The 20,962-nt window shown below is 40.5% G+C and overlaps 1 protein-coding gene across 3 annotated transcripts; it reads right to left on the bottom strand.

Annotated features, from left to right (window-relative positions):
* Positions 1–242: 242 nt before the first annotated feature.
* bin1a (bridging integrator 1a) lies at positions 243–20,501 on the bottom strand. 3 transcript variants are annotated; one of them, XM_089002644.1, is made up of 19 exons: positions 20,154–20,501; positions 19,279–19,359; positions 19,108–19,162; positions 18,901–18,995; positions 17,844–17,939; positions 17,657–17,767; positions 17,471–17,563; positions 16,970–17,055; positions 16,109–16,184; positions 15,489–15,544; positions 15,187–15,213; positions 12,822–12,891; positions 12,631–12,753; positions 8,474–8,494; positions 4,506–4,859; positions 4,008–4,085; positions 3,199–3,273; positions 2,415–2,516; positions 243–2,249 (listed from the first exon to the last, which is right to left on the bottom strand). In XM_089002644.1, exons 1-19 carry the CDS (start codon positions 20,238–20,240, stop codon positions 2,148–2,150), a joined length of 1,788 nt encoding a protein of 595 aa, XP_088858770.1. In that variant the 5' UTR covers positions 20,241–20,501; the 3' UTR covers positions 243–2,147. The 3 variants fall into 3 exon arrangements, with proteins under 3 accessions (XP_088858770.1, XP_088858772.1, XP_088858771.1); XM_089002646.1 differs by lacking the exon at positions 4,506–4,859; XM_089002645.1 differs by lacking the exon at positions 15,187–15,213.
* Positions 20,502–20,962: the final 461 nt, after the last annotated feature.

Raw genomic sequence — 20,962 nt, 5'->3', positions numbered from 1 at the left:
GGCTGGTGGTTTGATTCAGTACCACGGACAGCAATTCAGATTGTGTGCGTGTTTTTTTTTTTTCTTCTTACTGGTGGTACTGTACTATTCAGAGTACACCCTGCTGGTGGCATCGATCATTGCATTAATTGTATGACGGGCTATTAGTATGTATCGAAGCAACCAGCAGGGGGTGTTGCAATCTAAATCCCCAAATCAAAGCTTGCTCCAAATAAAAGACTCGAAACTGAGGGAGGCATCAATATTGTTTTTTCATATTGGTTGGGTAGGAAGGTAAGATGTTTTAATATTTTGACATGGTTTAACTCTTACATAATCACAGGCTTGCTTTAAGATCAATCCAAAAACAAAAATGATGTAGATTAAATTGGAAAAACAAAACGAAGCAAATCAGAGACGTTTGGAGCCATTGTTCTAAAAAGTGTAAAGTTGCACATGGAGAGTGAGGCAACCATCACATGGTGAAATCACTGAGATGTGATTTAAAACAAAATTGTTCGTCTCGATAAATCTTGCCTCCGTATTATCACAATTGAATCTTTTTGGAATATTTTGAGGCAAGTGCTGTAAGTCATGCATATTAGCATATTTGACAATAAAGCTGACTTTGACTTTGACTTGACTTTGAAAGTTGGTGGATAACCAAGACGGCAAGAATTGGTGTGTATGTATATCCAATATAAATTTGCTCAAAAGCTCCCTTACAAATAAATAAATAAATAAATAAATAAATAAATACATACATATTCTGTGGAGGAAAAATATTTCATGTAATTCCTCAAAAGTAATCCCAGTAGCATTGAAAGGTTTTCACACAACAACACACGGGAAGTCAGCATGCTCACATTAACTCACTTACACATACTGTATCTTTATAGAATATGTAGCTGTCATCACTTGGTAAATTACACTTACACACAACAAATGCACAATAACGTCTGGAACCTGGAACACCAGCCGGCACAAATTTGTTTATCCTGTCTGAAAAGCTCCCTGTCAAATGGGTGCACTCCTTTTGGGGGTTTGTCCCGTAATACTAGCCAAGAAATTAAGAATTTCTGTTCCAAAACACATATACACTTACATACACGCACCTCACTCTCACTTTTACATAGTAATAAAAACAAAAGTGAATCTCGGTCGAGTTTGTGAATGCGTTTTGACTATGAAAGAGCGGAGAACCTGACAGAAGTACAAAATGCTCTGTATCATCCTCAGTTGGCAATTCTGGTGCCCGCTATTTAGGCTATATCATCATTGCTTGGCAGCATACAAAAATAAAACAAGTAGCTCTGGTGCATATTTGGAAACATTTGCATTTGTCAGCAAAGTTGTCGTGAATGAAAGTCGGAGGAGCTGTTGTCAACTCACCTTTTAAAAGTGAATGAAGCTGGCTCAGTTTAAATATGTTGGATTAGAGTGTGACTAAATCTGCCCAACTATTCTATTACCTGTTGAAGCTTCTCATTGGCGCAGTTTGCAGAAAAGGTTTTAGGCAAGCTTTGTAGACAGTTGGACTGATACTTGAATGCATAAGAGCCTGCCTATCAACACTTTTATCACCATAAAAAAAAAACAATATAACAACTAATGGCCAGTGATTAGTGGGAATAAGGATATAACAACAATTGTAACAGCTGCCCAAGACTAATTGCACTGATTTCTGATTGGTAAACCACAAATGTTAGAATCTGCAACACCTGATTTTAACAGCTCACTCTACCTGAATATGTCTAAATCAATTGTCACGCAAATATGACCAAACAGATCAAACCAGAGATCTGTATGTTATAAATCTACTTCTAATTACATGTTGTCTGTTAGGCAATTATGTTTTAGAGATTTCTGCGATGTGGTCTATCGAGATTTAATGATTGAATTATGGTAAACCATTACAAAGACATCCACGTCTGCATTAGTCCTGCATGGGATTAAGATCCCCTTGTCAGTCCAGTTAATGATAGTACTGTTAGTGTAATATTTCGCACCCTGGAACGGCTGTCATTTCTCTTCTGCAAGAATTTTGATTCCTCAGTCACGGAACTGCAACTTCAGTTCTCAGTCTATGGTCAAAGTCCAAGTATTTAGACAGGGCAAGAATAGTACAGGGAGTGGGGATGACAAGGAAAATAGGACAATGAAAACTTTTACAGCCTCTGGGTGAAGTTTTCAGGGAATACTCCCTTGGGGCCATTTTCTCCTTTCTGCTTCCAGTCATCCTCTTTTATGCCCATCAGCCAGCCATCATCCTGAAGACACACACACACACACACACACACACACACACACACACACACACACACACACACACACACACACACACACACACACACACACACACACACACGAAACCAAACATTACTTAACATCCTGTAATTGTGAAACAAGCATGTGAGAATGGGTGTGCACGTAACCTGTTCATCTGGATTGTCGAAGGGTATGACAAGCACCACGTCTCCTGCCTTCATTTCAAGTTCATCTGTGTCATTGGCTGCATAATCATGCATCACTTGGACCTTTACCACACATTAGTAGAAAGAGAAAATGAAGATGTTAGAGGAAGAATGGGCAAAATAAATTCTGAAGAGGGACACAATTTTTATCACTTCTATAGTGGGGCTAACACACACCAGTGGTGTACCCTCAGGCTCTGCAAGGACTGCTCTGCTGGACTAAAAATATCTGAATCACAGACTGATGTAATTATACAGTATTTTGTCCATGAATTCTAATTAAATCATTCCAATTTGTCTTTCAGCTTGCTATCATTGCTTTTCCCCTGGTGTGCTGCTTCGAGATGTGTGTTTTTGTATTTAAGCATTTAATCAATCACATTCCAGCCATCATTTGTTACCAGGGTCAGAAATCTACCTGGACACCTGCACAATCAGTTCTGCGGGCCCTGTCACATCGAATGTGTCGCTCAAACTGTTGATTTAACCAATCATATTTCGAGTTGGCAACCCAAAAGATTATTACAAAAACAGCCACATCTGCATTTGTCCTGCATGGGATTAAGATCTCTTTATTGGTTCAGTTAAAGCAGGCGCTTCTTAACGTCAGAGTTTTCGCAAACTGCGTCACTAGCCAATCATAATTTGCAAAAACTGCTCTGATCACTAGCCACTAGTGACACGAGAAAACTGGCCAGAGCGAGCACACTGTATCGGTAGCGAGCTGCATAAGCAAATATGTTACCTTAAATAGGAATCCAGGTGGCATGTCAGGTGAGTCTGCTGTTACTTCGACTGGTTCTTCATTTAGTGCAGGTGTCTAGATGGGAACACACAACATAATTTAATTGAAGTTTTTTGGGGGGCACTCGCACATAAAATGGAAGGGTGGATCCAATCTCCAAATTCTGAACCAAAGACAAAACAGACTTGTACTATTTGCTATCTATTTGGTATCTAACTAGCTAGCTGGCTACCTATCCAACAATCTATTTGCTATATATTCGCTATCTAGCTAGCTGGCTACCTAGTTATCTACCTATTTGCTATCTATTTGCTATCGAACTAGGTAGCTAGCTAGCTATTAGTTATCTATTAGCTAGCTAGCTAACATTCTATCTATTTGAGTTATTCCGGGTTGAGTGAACGCTGGTGCGTCTGGCTGCCACTGCTCACCCGCAGAAAAACGGATCCTGTGACTGTAAAGTGACCTTGAGAGTTTTGAAAGGCGCTGAGAAATGAAATTGAATATTATTATTATGATGATGATGATGATGATGATGATGATTATGATATTATTATTATTATTATTATTATTATTATTATTATTATTATTATTATTATTATTATTATTATTATTATTATAAGTGAACATTTAAAATTAAATTATAGTTATTCACAACAGTGTTTTAAATATTTGTTATTCTTTAAATCAAAAACTGTTAATTTGTATCGAGAAAAGCTTTACAGTACATATACAAGTGTATAAATTAGCAATGTATCATATTTTCACGAATCAAAAGTTTTGACAAGTATGTTTGTGCTTGTACTCACATCTTTTCCCACTGTTTCTTCTGCTGCGTCCACTGCGTCTGCTTCAGGAACTGCTCCAGGAGTTGTTTCAGACTCACCCTGAGACCAAATATATACCAGTAGAAAAGATGAGGCAGACACTGTACATGAAATAAAACCATAAATAATTGAGGATGTGAGACTGACACACTACAAGATGGACAACAGGAAAAGCAGCACGATGACAACACAGGCAAAAAGGCTGGCTCATTATATATTTGAGCACCATATTCACCTGCAGTTACTCATATTAATCATCTGAAATGAAATCACCTACAAGCTGCACAATTTAATTTAAGAGCGAAAAAATGGATGCATCTATTCTCCTGGTCCAGATGCATCATCCTCATCTTAAGAAGCCTCCTTCGTTCACGCTCTTAATCACAATCGATTTTCTTTATCAAGTCGGCATCTTAGGTTCAAATCTCCTACACAGCTGATGCATCCATCGCTTTAATCCAGATGCATCTTCTTGATTACCTGATCCTCTTCATCAGCAGCATTAGGAGGAGCTTCTTCTTCATAGGTGTCAACCGAAGCCTCAGCAGGACTTGCAGCGTCCTCTGCGTCCGGTTGATTGTCATTCTCGACCAGAACCTCTGGAGCTTCAGCTATGGATTCATCATAAGCCTGTTGGGTTTCATTGTCACCCCAATCCTCTTTTGCATCATAGTGAACCGCTTGAGTCCCGTCATCCCCCCAGCCTTCCGTGGCAGCGGCTATCGGGTCATAACGGGCAGGCGGAGTATCGTCATCCCCCCAGGCATCTGCAGCAGCCGCCACAGGGTCATAGTGCCTCTTGGCGGGCTCCTCTTGGGCACCGTCATCCTCTGGCTGAGGGGCAAGTGTTGGGTTTCATGGGGTCAGAGTTCAGAAGACATGTTTTATCTCATGAAAAGGGTTGGCAAATAATTGGGGAATGTTGAGGGACACTTAAGTGTGGAAGGAAGAGAGAGTTAATGATTCAGAATAACAAACAGAGATAAGCCAGGGGAGTGGACTATATAATACTCGACTATTGGGGGATTGAATGAGGAAATCACACTTTTGGCTCTTTTAATGAAACATTTCACTGTCAAGGATGCTATTTCATGAATCAACTTGGTCTTTCACCCTAAACAGTCTGTTGAGTCTCATCTCATCTCATTTTCCGTACCGCTTATTCCTCATTAGGGTCGCGGGGGTTGCTGGAGCCTATCTCAGCTGTCTTCGGGCACGAGGCGGGGAACACCCTGAATTGGTTGCCAGCCAATCGCAGGGCACACAAAGACGTACCACCTTCACTCTCACACTCACACCTAGGGACAATTTGGAGTGGTCAATCTGCCTGCCATGCATGTTTTTTGAGTGTGGGAGGAAACCGGAGGACCCGGAGAAAACCCACGCAGGTCCGGGGAGAACATGCAAACTCCACACAGGGAGGCCGGACCGGGACGTGAACCGGCGACCTCTGCACTGTGAGGCCAGTGTGCTAACCACTCGACTACTGGGCCGCCCGTCTGTTGAGTCATAACTATATTATCATAAGAACATTTCCATGAGGACAATACGTCTGTGTAAGCTCTCAGTCGTACAGGAGTGGTCCATCGATGAGAAGGTTTCTTCAGCCGTCATCTGTACAAAAGTGAAGGTTTCGGACGTTTCGCCTCCTATCCAAGAACTAAAGTCTGACTGGTCGTATCGGCCCCATTTATATATCCCTAATGTCCAGACATGGTGGCGCCGGACACAGCTATGATAGGTCCCTACTCTCAGGTTGGGGATGGGGAAAATTAGGAATGAACAGTTTGCAAGGGAGAATTGGATCAAAAATTTGTCAGACAGAGATCTCTCAGAGACAGAAAAGGCGGTACTTACCAAAGGTTTAAATTTCTCAGTGACTCCTAAAACTATACATACAATAGATTACATCACAGCTACTGAATCGGCTATTAAAAATAACAAACTTTCGTATGCAGAGGCAGATGATCTACGCATTAAAATATCAGCTCTTCTCAGTAGTGCCAAACTTCCTCCGTCCAACATAACATTAGAAGAGAGAAAGGCGTTAACTACTCTACAAAAAGACAAAAATATTACTATTTTGCCAGCAGACAAGGGCAAGTGCACAGTGCTTCTCAACACATTGGATTATGAAGACAAAATAAATAGGTTAATCAATGATTCTAACACGTATGAGCAACTAAAAAGGGACCCTTCCAATAGATACAAGAAAGAAATGATTGACTGTCTCCAAAAGTTAGAGAAAGGAAAACATATAGACAAACAGATGTATTTTTTTTCTCCAGGTCCTCCGGTTTCCTCCCACACTCCAAAAACATGCATGGCAGGCACATTGACCACTCCAAATTGTCCCTAGGTGTGAGTGTGAGAGTGACTGTTGTTTGTCCTTGTGTGCCCTGCGATTGGCTGGCAACCAATTCAGGGTGTCCCCCGCCTCGTGCCCGAAGACAGCTGAGATAGGCTCCAGCAACCCCTGCAACCCTAATGAGGAATAAGCGGTACGGAAAATGAGATGAGATGAGATAAATGGGGCCGATACGACCAGTCAGACTTTAGTTCGCTGACGAAGCCTCTTGGATAGGAGGCGAAACGTCCGAAACCTTCACTTTTGTACAGATGACGGCTGAAGAAACCTTCTCATCCATGAGGACAATGTAATATCCTCACTGCTCGAGTGTCAGAAAATAAATCACGTACTGGAATAATCATTCAGTTAAATCAATTAAAAATAAACTTACGTACATAACTTCCAGACAAGTTAATAGAAACCTAACTAATTTAACTAATGCAATGAATGAATATGTATTTTTTCACATAACACTAAAGGGAGACCATAAACCACAAGGGTATATGGTGGTCAACATGTATGAAATATGAAGATAAATATGGGTCCCACCACCAGTACGACTCTCACTGGTGTTTCACAAGGGTTACACTCATGGCGAGTCCTGGAAGGGCCCTCGCCTTGTTATTGTTTCATGATGGTTGTGGGGCGGCTACTCCCACTCCCCTCAGTATTGGTGGGGCAAGCGCTGGGCACCTCACCTTCCGGTAAGTCCCCACCTCCTTCCCCACTGGCTGCTGGGCGTTTAGTTGCCTCAGGGGTCCAAGAGCCCTGGTGTTAAACCCCTCATTCTACTCCGAAGCATCCCACCAAAGATACATTATCATCGTGATCATCATCATCATCATCATCATAATCATTATTACCATTATCATTATCGTTGTCATTATCATTATCAGCATCATTGTACAAAGGAGCTAAATATTTATTTGGGGAAAACATACATACACCTTCATTGTACATAAAAAAATACATGGAATAAACGAAAGAAAGAAAGAAAGAAAGAAAGAAAGAAAGAAAGAAAGAAAGAAAGAAAGAAAGAAAGAAAGAAAGAAAGAAAGAAAGAAAGAAAATAAAAATAGAAAAAATGCAAAATACAATTAATTTATAAGTTATAAATAATTTCAAAACTCTCAAGGTCACTTTACAGTCACAGGATAAGTTTTTTTTCTGTGGGTGAGCAGCGGCAGCCACACGCGCCAGCGTTCACTCAACCCGGAAGTAACAAAGTAAAAAAAAAAAAAGAACTAAATAACAAAAAAGAATGGCAGTCAAAGGAAGCCATTTCCATCAGAAGAGCAACGTGAGCTCTTCTGTGTTTAGTTGGCAAGAATGCCTTCTAATCACAGAGCAATGGTCATGAGGCGGGGGGCGGGGGGGTTGGTGCATATCGTTGTAAGAGCAGAAGTGTCATTCCATTGTGGAATATTGTTGTTTGCCTCGAGCTGTCTTGTCTCTGAGACACATCTCTCTTACAGTGATGAATGAAAAGGTTAGTTCACAGATGCACAAGCAAGGCTGTGTGAAGTTGCTCAGGTTTTGATTTTTTGTGATTTTTTTAATGCCCTGCAGGAGCCTTCAAGTGAAGGTAAAGACTGATGTAACAATGAGCAACTTTCATATTATAAATGGCAAGTGGAGGACACATGTTCTGTCGGTGTAGCATACAGGCATATATGAATCAACTAAAAAATTGAGGTCAATTCAGTTTCAAACATTCATGCTGATTAAAATATTAGTATTAATTTGCAGTTGAAATGTGAGGAAGGTATATTTTGGAAGCAGCCAAATGTTCTGCATTTAATTTAAATGTAGAAAGGAATTGACTGAAGCTCATTTCCGAGTTCCATTTGTGCGATATAAACATTAATGTAAACAAAAGTTCCATACGTGAGAACAATGCATCAAGTGATACAGGACAGACACGAAACTGATGGAGTAATGCGTTTAAATACACAAAGCAGTGTTAAAGAAGTCTCACAGACAAGCATGCTTTTTTAACAGCTATGTGACACAATGGAAAACATTTAATCAATGGCATTTACATGACGGCGGTCACCAAAATTATTTGTAAATTCATAATGGAAGTTGCTTAACTTACCCAGGAGTCCCAGTTTGCTGGCTATCAGGGAAGAAGTTATAGTGTCAGAGTTGTATGGCAAAAAAAGCTGTGTTTCTAGGCTTACTGCTTATATGTTTTGGTTTTAATCGAAACAAAATTATTTGAAATTATGCAACATAAAAGGGCAAGTGGTGGATGTTGATGTGCGGAAATCTATACAGGAATCAACAAACAGGTTGACTTTGCAAATGGCACACTGTCAATTTACTCACACTCATCTTTTATAAATGTCAACTTCAACTGTAAATCATTTTAACCGGGACAATTTAACTCGGGTGGTCAATATGCAGTGTATTATTCCGGCTCCCTGTTGATTACAGGACCATGCTGAGCGATTAATATCCCTCAGAAAATAACAATTCAAATAAAGCATAATTATCTCTGAAAATACTGAGCTGAGATGTTCCAAATGGTGGAGCCGGTAAAAAAAAACAATGGCAGCATGCCATTCATCCAGATTTATTGAATCATGACAAGCAGCAGCGACAAAAGAAAGCATCATACAATGGAAGCGTTAGTCTAAACACTACACACAATTAGGAAGCAATGTTCTCTTAGCAATGTTCTCTTAGCAATATTTGCTCCGCACTTTTGTATCGAAGATGTTGTTGTTGAGCATCATAATGGTAGAAAACAGTCAACTGAAGGACATACAGTATCTATAAAACACTATGCTCGATTTTAAAAGAAGGTAGTCAGCAACACCTCACTCCAAATGTTTTTACACATTTTCATTGTACAGTTATACATTGGTTTACAAACTTAATTGGTTCGTGAAAGTGTGTGTAAGGCAAAAAGTGTGTATTCCAAACATTAATTTCCCATAAGAAACCATTAAATGAAAATAATCCCTTCCCAGGTCCCATAAAACAACTAAATAAGCCTTAAAACAACACACAATATACCTTATTGTATGTATAATAAATGTCCTATGGTAGGGTAATTAAAGAAATAAACTGTACTGTATTATAAAGTCATTTTATTTACATTTGTGATGGTCATTGATGGCTTGATGGAATGGATAGATTTTTGCATAAATTGTCTCAAGGACCTCTGGGTTGTACATCTTAGAAGTTGTGATATTGCAACAGCAACCGGTGCAGGCAGACACACCAGAAACTTCATTAATAGCTGGTTCCCTTTCTTGTATGTTCTCTTCAAATTGTACAGATGGCATGTGCGAGTTATTTGTGGAGCCTAATTGATGGGATATTTTAACCTTGCAGTCTACACTTGCCTTTGAACTATCAATAAAGTTGAAACGAGTGCAAATGTCACTGTTTTCTCACCATTTTCTCACCATTTCTCTTTTGTTTTTTGTTAGGTTTTTTTTTTTTGTTTCAAGCTCGGTCATCTCACTTTGGTGTGTGTGTGTGTGTGTGTGTGTGTGTGTGTGTGTGTGTGTGTGTGTGTGTGTGTGTGTGTGTGTGTGTGTGTGTGTGTGTGTGTGTGTGTGTGTGTGTGTTTCTGTTTCTGTAACCCATCCCCCGGCTCACTGGTACGTGTGTCCCCCTCCCTCCTGTACCACAGATCTTGACCAATCACGTGCGGCTTTAACCGAAGACTGGGGGCAGGGAATATAGGAAAGAAAGCCGGCTGCCGTTCTAGGAGCTCCAAGAACCGGCTCGTTCGCGAACGACACACCACTCATTGTGGCGCTCTGTGTGTTTCCCGAAAAAAAGTTTGTATGGCAAGATTATATCCTCGCAAATTTAATGTTCATAAGGCGAAAAGTTCGTTATCTAAAGCGTTCGTAAGCTGAGGTATCACTATATTTCCTTTCAAGATATGTTAATGTGGTATCATCTTGCCAAATTTGTGAAATATGGAAGAAATAGCTTCTCAATCATGTAATAATGCGTGTTAAATGCTACTTATCCATGCCATTACTCTTCCAGCTTTTGCTGATCCATTGAAGGTGCTCAGGTTCATGTTTAATGTACTTCTGGGATACGGTTTGATTAAGTCATTCACTGCAATTCCTGAATTTATTCAAAGCATGACATGGAGCGTCATTCCCGAATTTGTTCGGGTTTTGTTTTTTCTTGCGGGGGGGATGCATTTGAAGCTTCAGTCAGACATCTGGCAATGTTTTTCCCTCCCACAAGGGGGCAACATTTACTTTTTGCAAAGCCCCCCCCCCAACTTTCAATGCAGATAACTCTACAACCAAGTAAGCTCGAAATAAACTTTTTTTTATTTCTGATGAAAGAGCATAGTCGAAGGTTTGTTACATGGGATTGAATCTTTATGTAGTCCTCAAACTCACTATTCTGTGGTCCTGCTATTTGAGTAAAAATGACAAAAACCCTGGTACTGGAGTGGACGCATATGTTGCGTCACACGCGTGTATGATTTTGAAGTGCGCCTTTCAACACTTTCATGTCTTTCAATTCCTTGATCTCCTTGATGTGCGTATCACCCTGACGCATAGCACACGTTTGCAAATTGTATAAAAGGAGCTGTCGCGGGACAGAGAGATTGGGCGAACCACGGGGCAGAATCATCTCAGACTCATCTCGGACTCACGCCCGGCTAACGCCGGGCGTCGGACAGACATCGCGGCACGACTTGCTCGACTCCACGCCACGATCAAGCTCTGCGCGTCACCTGCCTGGGAGATCTGACAACGAACCTACTTACAAATAAAGAGAAACATCAAACTCTTTATTGGCAAGCTAGCCAGGAGCATTTTTTCCCTCCTCCTCAGCCCAATCAACTCTCCAAATGGAAAGAACCAGATTTCCCAGCCGCCTGTGAACCCGGCATCTTCACAGCAAGACCCCTCGAGCCGAGCTCCCGATGGGCCGCCACCACCCGTGGGCGCCCCGACCCCACCGTGAAACTCATGAATCGTGAAGCTCATGTATTTTGTTTTTCTACTTTCATTCCTTTCATAACTTTGCTGCTGTGAAATGTAAATTTCTCTACTGTGAGACTAAAAAAGGCAAATCCAATCCAATCCAATCCAATCCAAACCTGCCGCACCCTGATGGCCAACATCGTCCAATTCGCCTGGCGACTCTGCAACTAGCTGCATCGTATATGTCCACGATCGCACATCGTCGGACATCGCTTATGTCCACGATCGGACATCGTATATGTCCACGATCGGACGTCGTCGGTCATCGCTTATGTCCACGATCGGACTTCGGGAAGACGCTTCATAGCCGACACGGCCGCCGACGTCAGCGTGCTTCCTCAGCGTCCTGCAGAGCGCCATGGCAGCGCGATCATCGCCACCGTCGCCGATGACCGGCCTGTCCGTGCCCGGCAGCATGGCCAACCCCACGCACCTTCGTCCTCACAATCCCTCATCGATTCTCCAACTTGACCGATCCCAACCGAACAACTCACGGTGAGAAGACCTTCCGGCATCGACTCGACGGCCGCGAGGAAAGTTTCCATCGATCGACTCAAACTGGCAGTCGTAGAGCACTCTTTGCCGTGCTCCCATACAGCGACTTCAGGCACCACGAAACCTCCTCGGCAACCACCCCACAGACTCCTGCCATGCCCGGTGACCGTCATCTTGCCTGGCCTCACCATGTCGCAGAATGACTTTTGTTTTTATTTGTTTTTCCTTCATCGCTTTCACCGACTTCGGATCCAGGAGGGGAGCCCTGTTGCGTCACACGTGTGTATGATTTTGAAGTGCGCCTTTCAACACTTTCATGTCTTTCAATTCCTTGATCTCCTTGATGTGCGTATCACCCTAACGCATAGCACACGTTTGCAAATTGTATAAAAGGAGCTGTCGCGGGACAGAGAGATTGGGCGAACCACGGGGCAGAATCATCTCAGACTCATCTCGGACTCACGCCCGGCTAATGCCGGGCGTCGGACAGACATCGCGGCACGACTTGCTCGACTCCACGCCACGATCAAGCTCTGCGCGTCACCTGCCTGGGAGATCTGACAACGAACCTACTTACAAATAAAGAGAAACATCAAACTCTTTACATATGTGCTCATCAACTGATGTCAGCGACTGAAACACGAGGTTGCTTGCCTCACTTTTACAACAAATATCGTGAAAGGGGAAAGAAAAAAGAGCTGGTAAGGTAAGTGACTACAAGGAGAGAAAGAAAAGTGAAATGACTACTTGCTTGGGAACACCAGTTATCCACACAAACCTCGGTGGGGGAGGTGACACTTATGTCGGGAGTTGCTGCAGAATCAAACATATTGATGATATTTTCCGTTTTCATATCTTTGGATGGAGTCACCTTTGGTGGAGGAGGCACTGCTGGTCTGAGCTGGAACAAAGGGATGAGCAATTTACAATGGTTTAAAAAAACAGTGGAAATAAGAGATAAGCATCTACCTTAGATGGGGATTTTGGAATCGGCGGCGGGCCTCCTGGCTTGAGAGTGTGGTTGGACTCATCGATGTCACTGAATCAGTGAGAAATAAAAAAAGGTGGGAAAATAATCCAGGTTGCCCGTGATGAATGTACAACACATGAGGAAGATGGCTGAAGAAAGTTGCAATTCATGCAGAGTGGCCATGCAAGAAAGTGAACCTCGTTCCTTCCCTGCTATATTCCTCTTGCATCTCATGCAAGCGGGCTGCTTCAAATTGATTTTCAAAAGAAGGCAGTCGTTGTGGCATCATTAGTTCGAGAGAACATACTGTAGAAGCTGACAGAAGCCTCAGAACTGAAGATATTGAAAGAAATGGACAGGGACACTTTGGCTACAACATTAAAGTGCAGTAGATTTGAATGAGATCCCAGACATGAGCTGTATTTAAATTTATGTGTTGTTTTATTCATCTAATAAGGGGCATGCAATGAAGTGTAGAGCTCCAGAGGTAAATTGGCAATAAAAGTTAAAATGAATGTGAAGCGATATATTTTAGTGTGTTTCTTCATCCATATGTGACCAGAACATTTTTGGTTAACAAGAGAACAATGTTAAATTAAGGTACAAACACATTTTGGGACCAAATGTCTTGCATTGTGATTCAAAAGCATGTAGCGTAGCAGTCATGCTTTTTCTTTATTAAAAATATTTTTTGTGAGGAATGTGAGCACATGGAAAAAAAGTTAAATGAATCAAAAATGGTTAAAGGCCATTATGATCGTGACCTGTTACCTGCAAAACGCAATACACTTTATTTATGACGATTTTTAAATCATTTCAAGTGGGGGTTGAAACAACCATGGTGAAATCTCCAAAATACATGTATTTGGGAAATTGTCATGGTTTGTCATCACCAAAAGAACATTGCTTCAACAGTGGCGTCATGGTGGTGGCACCTTCAAAGCTTCATGCTTTGGCGATGATTTTTGTTGAGCTGCAACTGGGGATTTACCAAAACACAAGGTGGAAGGAATGATATGTTTCAAATAGCAAACGATGAATGGTAAATGACAATATTTTGAGACGTCTCTTGAATTTAATCTCAACATATTCTTTGGGGAACCCAATGAAATTTCCACAATGCAGTGATACCTCCGCTGACGAATGCTTCAGCTTACGAACCTTTCCCGTCACGAACATTAAATTCGCGAGCATAGAGTCTCGGCTGACGAAGTACTTTTCGGCGGACGAAGCAAACCACACGGTTGAACAGCGCCACGGTGGCTGGCGGACTAGTTTCTGGCGGAAGAACACCAAACCACACGTTCGAACAACGCCACGGTGGCTGACGGACTAGTTTTCGTCACCACCTCTCTTTGAGTGCGGACGTGGTTTGTTATCAAGTGTACTTTTGCTATTATGGGCCCGAAAAAGACCCCACAACAGGCTAGTGTTAAACCGAAGAGGACACAAAAGAAAATTACGGTCGAGCAGAAGATCATCGAAATACATGACTTCCCACGCTTCCCAGTAACATTACGCAAAGTTGACCATTACTACCATCCTTAAGAACAAGGAAGCTATTAATAGAAGCAATAGAAGAGGTTGCAATAGAAGAGGTTGAAATTATTCTGGTGATTTGTATTAAGGAAAATCAGCTAGCAGGGGATAATGTCAGTGAGGGTATTATCGCAGAGAAAGCACGGAAACTTCACTCGGATATCATCAAGAGGCAACTACATCAACGACATTACAAAGCTAAACAAAACAACGTTAATATACAGTACAGTTTATTTCTTTAATTACAATACAATAGCACATTTATTATACATAAAATAAGGTATATTTTGCGTACTTTTAAGGCTTATTTAGTAGAGAATTATGTTTTATGAGGACCTGGGAATGGATTATTCTCATTTTAATGGTTTCTTATGGGAAATAAATGTTTAGAAGATGACCTTTTCGCCTCACACACACTTTCTGGGAACCAATTATGTCAGTGAGCCGAAGTATCATTCTACATATATTTCTGAGCTAGGAAACTAATTTGCTATCAGACTATATCACCTAGGTTTATAAAATTGTAAACACTACGCTTCCTAATCCTCAATAAAATGCAATTTGAAGATTATATGCATTTGAATATGAGTTGAAATTATTACATAACGCACTGTTGCAGCATGAAAGTATACACGGTTTGCCCATATCTTCCATATCTGCAGCTGTGAGGGCACAGCACTCTTTCCCAGACAGTGTCTATGAGCCCACTTGTAGAACCAAGCACCGTATACGTGCTCAATCCTACAAACCGACTGACAAAGAAACAAGTGGACAGACAGGGCAACAGTGGCGTGGCTATGGTTTACCACCTTCTTTGCTGATTACCTCCTACTTGCTCCCGGCGATAAGGCCCTGCAATGGAGGTTCAGGGGTGGCTTCAGATTAATGATTTCTTTCCAAGCATTAGTCGTAACACATTTATGAATCTGTTTTTGTTTCAGATAAATAGACAAATCTTCAACGTCAACTGACGCTGCAAAATTCAATCAATTCCATTACGTGTTGACAACAATTCCAAAGCCTCACATTGAATCCAATTGCACTTCTCGGTACAATATCAGTAGGAGTCATTCAGAATAAACAAATGGCTGAATTTAAACAGACATGTGACAAACTTGCTCACTAACCTGCTTGTTTCTGTCTTTTCGAGTTTTTCCAGCACATCATATAAATCCTGATCCAGCTGTCGGCAGGGGGAAAAGAAGAAAGTATAAGATTACTTGCCCACCTACAGTAGTCACTTTACACCTTGTTATTGTAATCTATATAATCAAAGAGGTTTTACAAACCTCAAAAACTCAAAAACACTGGACAGAAGTATTGGAACATGTGGCCACTCGTCATCCACTCTTTTTTGAATGTTATTTGTATTAATTCACTTGCATAGATAATATTTATATGACTTTGCAGGGTCCACACATTGAATTCCAGGTATTTATTTCTGTATATATTTGTTAGGTATAGTTAGTGTATATGAAAGCATGTATTCATTTTTTTAATTATTTATTTTAATTATTTTTTCAATTTATTCAATACCAAACTCCCTCAAACATGCCTTACATGGCTTTTGCTTTCAGAAATTGCCTTCACAAATTTGCTAGAATAAAGTTACTAAGTGGAAGAACTCACTTTTAGGGTAAACCAAGGATTCAAGTGGATCTCATAACCAATTCAATATGTGATCGTGTGATGTGTCCCAATGCTCTTCTAATGCTTTATCTAGTTTATCATGTTGTATCACACTCACCCGACTAATTTCTTTGTGAAACTTTTCCTCAAAACCAGCTAAACTTTGGAAGGTACTGACATAGAAACCAACACGGCTGCAAAAGATACAGAAAGAGACTTATAATCATTTTTTTTTCATTTTGTTCAGTACAAGACGATTACGAGCAGACTCAGCGCAACTCAGCTGTATTTAGAGAGCACTTTAAAACAACCACCGCTGTGTATCAAGTGCTCTCCGTGGAGCAAAAATAATTCATCCAAATAGCAAAAAATGAATAACAAAGGCAATAGAAAGCATAGCAATACTGACAGTAAAATTTAATATCATGCTGATTGAATAAAGTCCACCAACAGTTCATAAAACTAATTTGACCTGTTCACCACCGTTCCCTCATTATATTATGGACACACACACACACACACACACACACAAAATACCAAATATGCACTGGGGTATCAAGTTGGTCAAGGAAAATTGGTAGATGGTGGTCAATGAAGACCAAACATTGTCTTTCGCCCCAGACATGTCGACATTTTCACACAGTATGAAGCTGATGATAGTGATGAGTGATGACAAAAGCAAAAGGTAACGATGTGCAAAGCCACTCGTCAATGTTTCAGTGTCAATAAAGGTGCCGGTCGGAGATTTTAACACTCATATGGACATGGAAAAACACCCAAAAAGTTACAAAATTGACTAAGCTCCTTGTGCAACCCGGGAACAAACATAATAATTATGAAGAAGAAAAAAATACTGAAGTGACTTTTTTTTCTTTGTTAAATCAAAAGCAAAATCTGGTCACCCGCTTTTATGATCAGCTGAAATATATGAGGAAATAAACTGGCAACTGTTCTTGCAGTTCTGCAGAAAAAAAATCACCTGTTCCAGAGTGAAGGTAATTCCTCCTGTAAGTCAATATTTATTTCCTCAAATACCTTCTGGGCTCTCTCCAACTCCTCCTCTGCCTGAAAAAAATACATGGGCATTTGTTTATATGGGTTAATTCTCTTAGATTTATTTATTCATTTAAAATTAGTTTGGGCTCCCTGTCTATTTTTTAGATGCCAAGTTGACATGACACATTAAAGATAAGTGACCATCATTAACCCTCATATAATGTTGAAAAAAAATCACATTGATTATGTTGTAATTTTTACCCGTTTGTAAAAATCCACACAAAACAGTCAAATAGCTGCTTTGTGTTTCTGAGATGTTATAAACATACTTGAAAAAAGAGATAACATATTTTCTATCCCATTGGGATATTTTACAACTGTTTTGAAGAAAGGAAAAATAATATCCAGTGCTTTAGTCAACACAAAAACGGAAACGTGTCAAATGGACCCGTGACATAATATGAGGGTTAAGAGTGTAGTGTACCTGGCTTCTGGACAAGCTACTCTGGGCCACATTGTGTGCGGACAGAATCCCTTGAGCCCAGCCAGGCGTTGCCCTCTCCAACAAAGACGATGGCTAAAAGGGAGACACGCTCCTCAGTTATGTTCTACTCATCTTAAATTGAATCTTGACTGTAGTTTTCAGCACTTCTTTGTGTATTCGTGATACCTTTGTAATTTTAAGAACGCCATCCTTTTTCTTTGTCTTATGCGTGGTGGCATAGTTGTGTCTGGCACTGTCATAATCCACCAACTTTCTGTCCCTCTTGGCAATACGAGCCTGAGCAGGAATAGAAATTAAGATAAGTCTTTCTGCCATTTATATTAAAAAGGTCTATGTTATCATGTCGCCCAACCTTAATATCAGGAAACTGTCCTAAATAAGTATCCATGGATATCAGCGCATGATCAACCAACTTTTGATGGTAGTCAGTCCACAGCACGTCGCAATCCTTGAAGATGCATCCACATTGGAAAATCAGAAACAGCAAATATTTAACGGTGCTTGTAAAGAAATGTGTAAAAAGGAAGCTTTGACACTTTTTGTAATATGCTGAAATGTTCTCCCTCAGGAAAAAAAATCTCATCTCTCATTTGCAAACAGAAGCAGAGCAAAAAAAAAACATTAAACCTTAGACAAAAAAAACTGCCCATATGAGTTTCCTCTCGGATGTGAAGGGGCCTAAATCAACATAAAAAAATAGAAGCCATATTTCTGCTTGGGTATAAAGAATATGATCTCTTTTTGACTTTTTGTTGATTATACATTCCAGAACGTAAAATGTCAAAATGTTTTAGTGTCATAGTGAGACTAAATACGTCACGCCATCAACATAGTATCTTTGGATTAGAAAAAACTAAAATGGTTTGACTGTGTTAAAAAGGATCAACACTCGCCTTGGTTAATCGGAGCCAGCCCAAAAAAAAGTGTTAATCAGCTTTGTCACAACTTTTAGGTTGTAACAAATATAACAAATTGCAAATTACAATGGTTAAAAATAGGATATTAAATTTTGATCCAGAATTAGCCGCAACACAAACAGTTCAAAGATTGAGCTAATTAAATAACAATAAAACTGTTTTTATGATGTAAAGTTGGAATGTTTACAGTCAATGTCTCTGAAGCTCAAGAGGGGGAAGAGTAGTTTTAGTTTTAATACGGGAAACTATTTCTTTAAGTTGCAATTTGTTGTGTAGTAGGAACCAGTAGTGCAATGTAATATGAAACCAAACATAAAGGAGTAGAGAGCCAAATATCATCTTAAATACTGTACTTCCTTGTGACATTAGCTACAGCTGCATAATTTGATGTGATCCATACGATGATTAATTTGCAAAACATCTCGTATAATCCAATGAATCCAAATAAATGTATACATCTCAAGAATTAAAACTAATAACAGCATGTCAGACCTCCACAATGGAATCGACTTCATTCTTGCCATACCAGTCGGGCTCATACATGTCGGCGAGGCATGCCTGCACATTCTTTGAGGACTCGTGCATGGCTGTGAAGAAGCACAAACACACCAATGAGGCACATTCACCCAATAAAATAAAATTAAATTAAAAAATGGGCACAGGTATATGATAAAATATAATTATCAGTGTCTATCTCACCTTTGACAGCCTCCAGATATGCTCTAAGGTCACGTTGGAGTTTGCTCCCTTCAGCCTAAAAAAATGGCACATTTAACAGGATGCATTTATGAGCTGAACTTCAAATAGTCATATATCCAATCATAAAAGTCAGTGTTGTTGCTCTAATAATATCATTCATTGGACTCTCACATATTGCTTGTTGAAGTTGATTACACCCTCCTCAAAAGCAACATCTTTGGTCTCATCCGCTTTTCCAAGTTTCTGTAGAACCTGCCAAATAGCAAAAAGCAATAGCTGTCAATAATTGTGTTTTTTTATACATTAGTGATGAATGAATAGGTGTCAGCGATAAAATTCCAAAGATATATTGTACAACATTAAGTAGGCTGACAAACCAATGCCCAATAAATTGATGATTTAATGCTTTAATGATGATTTAATAATAACATAGACAATGACAGAACTGCTTAAACAATTCTTGTCGAGACTTTCATGTACCCGTACGGCGAACTGAGATGAACAAGCGCCACTTGCAGGCGTACCAAATACGTACCAACTGTTATGATGGCGCACATGGATGGGAATCACGCTGCAAGGATAGTGCGTATAGGCTTTAACTAATATAGCGCCCTCTGTGCGCCTTCAATATAGCGCCTTCCTAACATGCAATTGCCGCGGCCTCTAAGCAGAGAATACACGAAGCAGCGTTTAGCTTCGTACTATCACAGTCCTCTGATTGGATGTGACAGATGTGAGACTGTGGCACGTGTAAGACATTCAAGTATGGTTAAGATTTTTGAAGTGTCACATATGACGACTCTGAGTGGGCCCATCACCTTCTCCTTCAATGTTTCCGTCAATGACATTGCCTAAAATGCACGGATATACAACGATGCAACACCCGAGCCCCAAATGCACCATCTCAGCTCCCAGCTGCGAGGCTGTCTTGATGCGACATTGCCCCTTGGTGGGTGTGGGGGGTGCAACTTGACTCTTCGTTTCATCTACGGGCATCGCATCTATCCATGTTCCCCATTTGCTCACGTTTAGCCCGCAGCTCTTACCTTCTCTTGTGCTCTGGTTAGCTTCTTCTGGACGTTGCTGGCGACTTTCCCCGCAGTCAAACCCTTCCCCAAATTTAGCTCAGCCATCTTATAGCCTGAATCAGCCTGGGGACGTGCACGGGTGAGAAATAGAAGCAAAAACCAACGGTTGGACCGCTAGGGTGACCGTGTAAGAAAATGCATCGATCTATCGATGAAAAATACAACCGTGGAATGTCCGTGTGACGTGAAACTGGTGTGCTATCAGTTGGATGATGCAAAGCCAGGTTGACTGTAATTATCGAATATTTAGCTTTTAAGCGAGCGCGTCCACAACACGGGAGGAGGATGCTGACAGGGATGTTCTTAAAGGTACAGAGCAGACCTCTGCGCGTACACGTGCAATAGTGTACAATACTGGCGTGCCGCCCAAGTGGTCGTGGTTGTCAAATGTGTAACACAAAGCACCACATAAAAAATGTTTTGCCCTCTGGGTATATTCATTCGTAGGTTTCTGTGTTCATTAAATACCGCTTTGAATGTATAAGTCTTTGTAACATTCAGAAACATTTGAACATTTTCACTGTGCTGAAATAAATGGTAAAAAATACGTATTGAAATGGAACTGTCAGACATCAGTCAGTGTAAGAAAGGAAAATTGCATATAAAATTAAATTAATGTAAATGCATGCTGATAAATAAGCAGTTTCTTATCGCAGTTTGTGAGTGATCATAAAAATAAGATGCTGAAATGGTCTTGTCTCCAGACAGTTACAAAGATTAATGCTAAATTGTTCTCCTCGAGATGGCGCCACAGACACAGTACTAAA

Source organism: Hippocampus bargibanti, linkage group LG08 (assembly GCF_051943395.1).
Source record: "Hippocampus bargibanti isolate YZ-2025 linkage group LG08, ASM5194339v1, whole genome shotgun sequence".
In the NCBI taxonomy this organism is placed as follows: domain Eukaryota; kingdom Metazoa; phylum Chordata; class Actinopteri; order Syngnathiformes; family Syngnathidae; genus Hippocampus; species Hippocampus bargibanti.
This window is presented reverse-complemented; position numbering and strand designations above follow the sequence as displayed.

Excerpts from the sequence above, each read along its gene's own strand:
- bin1a (XM_089002644.1), bottom strand. The coding sequence starts at position 20,240 with ATGGCTGAGCTAAATTTGGGGAAGGGTTTGACTGCGGGGAAAGTCGCC. Across the intron at positions 17,940-18,900 it reads AAGTCGATTCCATTGTGGAG|GATTGCGACGTGCTGTGGAC; the intron begins GTCTGACATGCT and ends TGCATCTTCAAG. Across the intron at positions 3,274-4,007 it reads AAGAAACAGTGGGAAAAGAT|ACACCTGCACTAAATGAAGA; the intron begins GTGAGTACAAGC and ends GTTCCCATCTAG.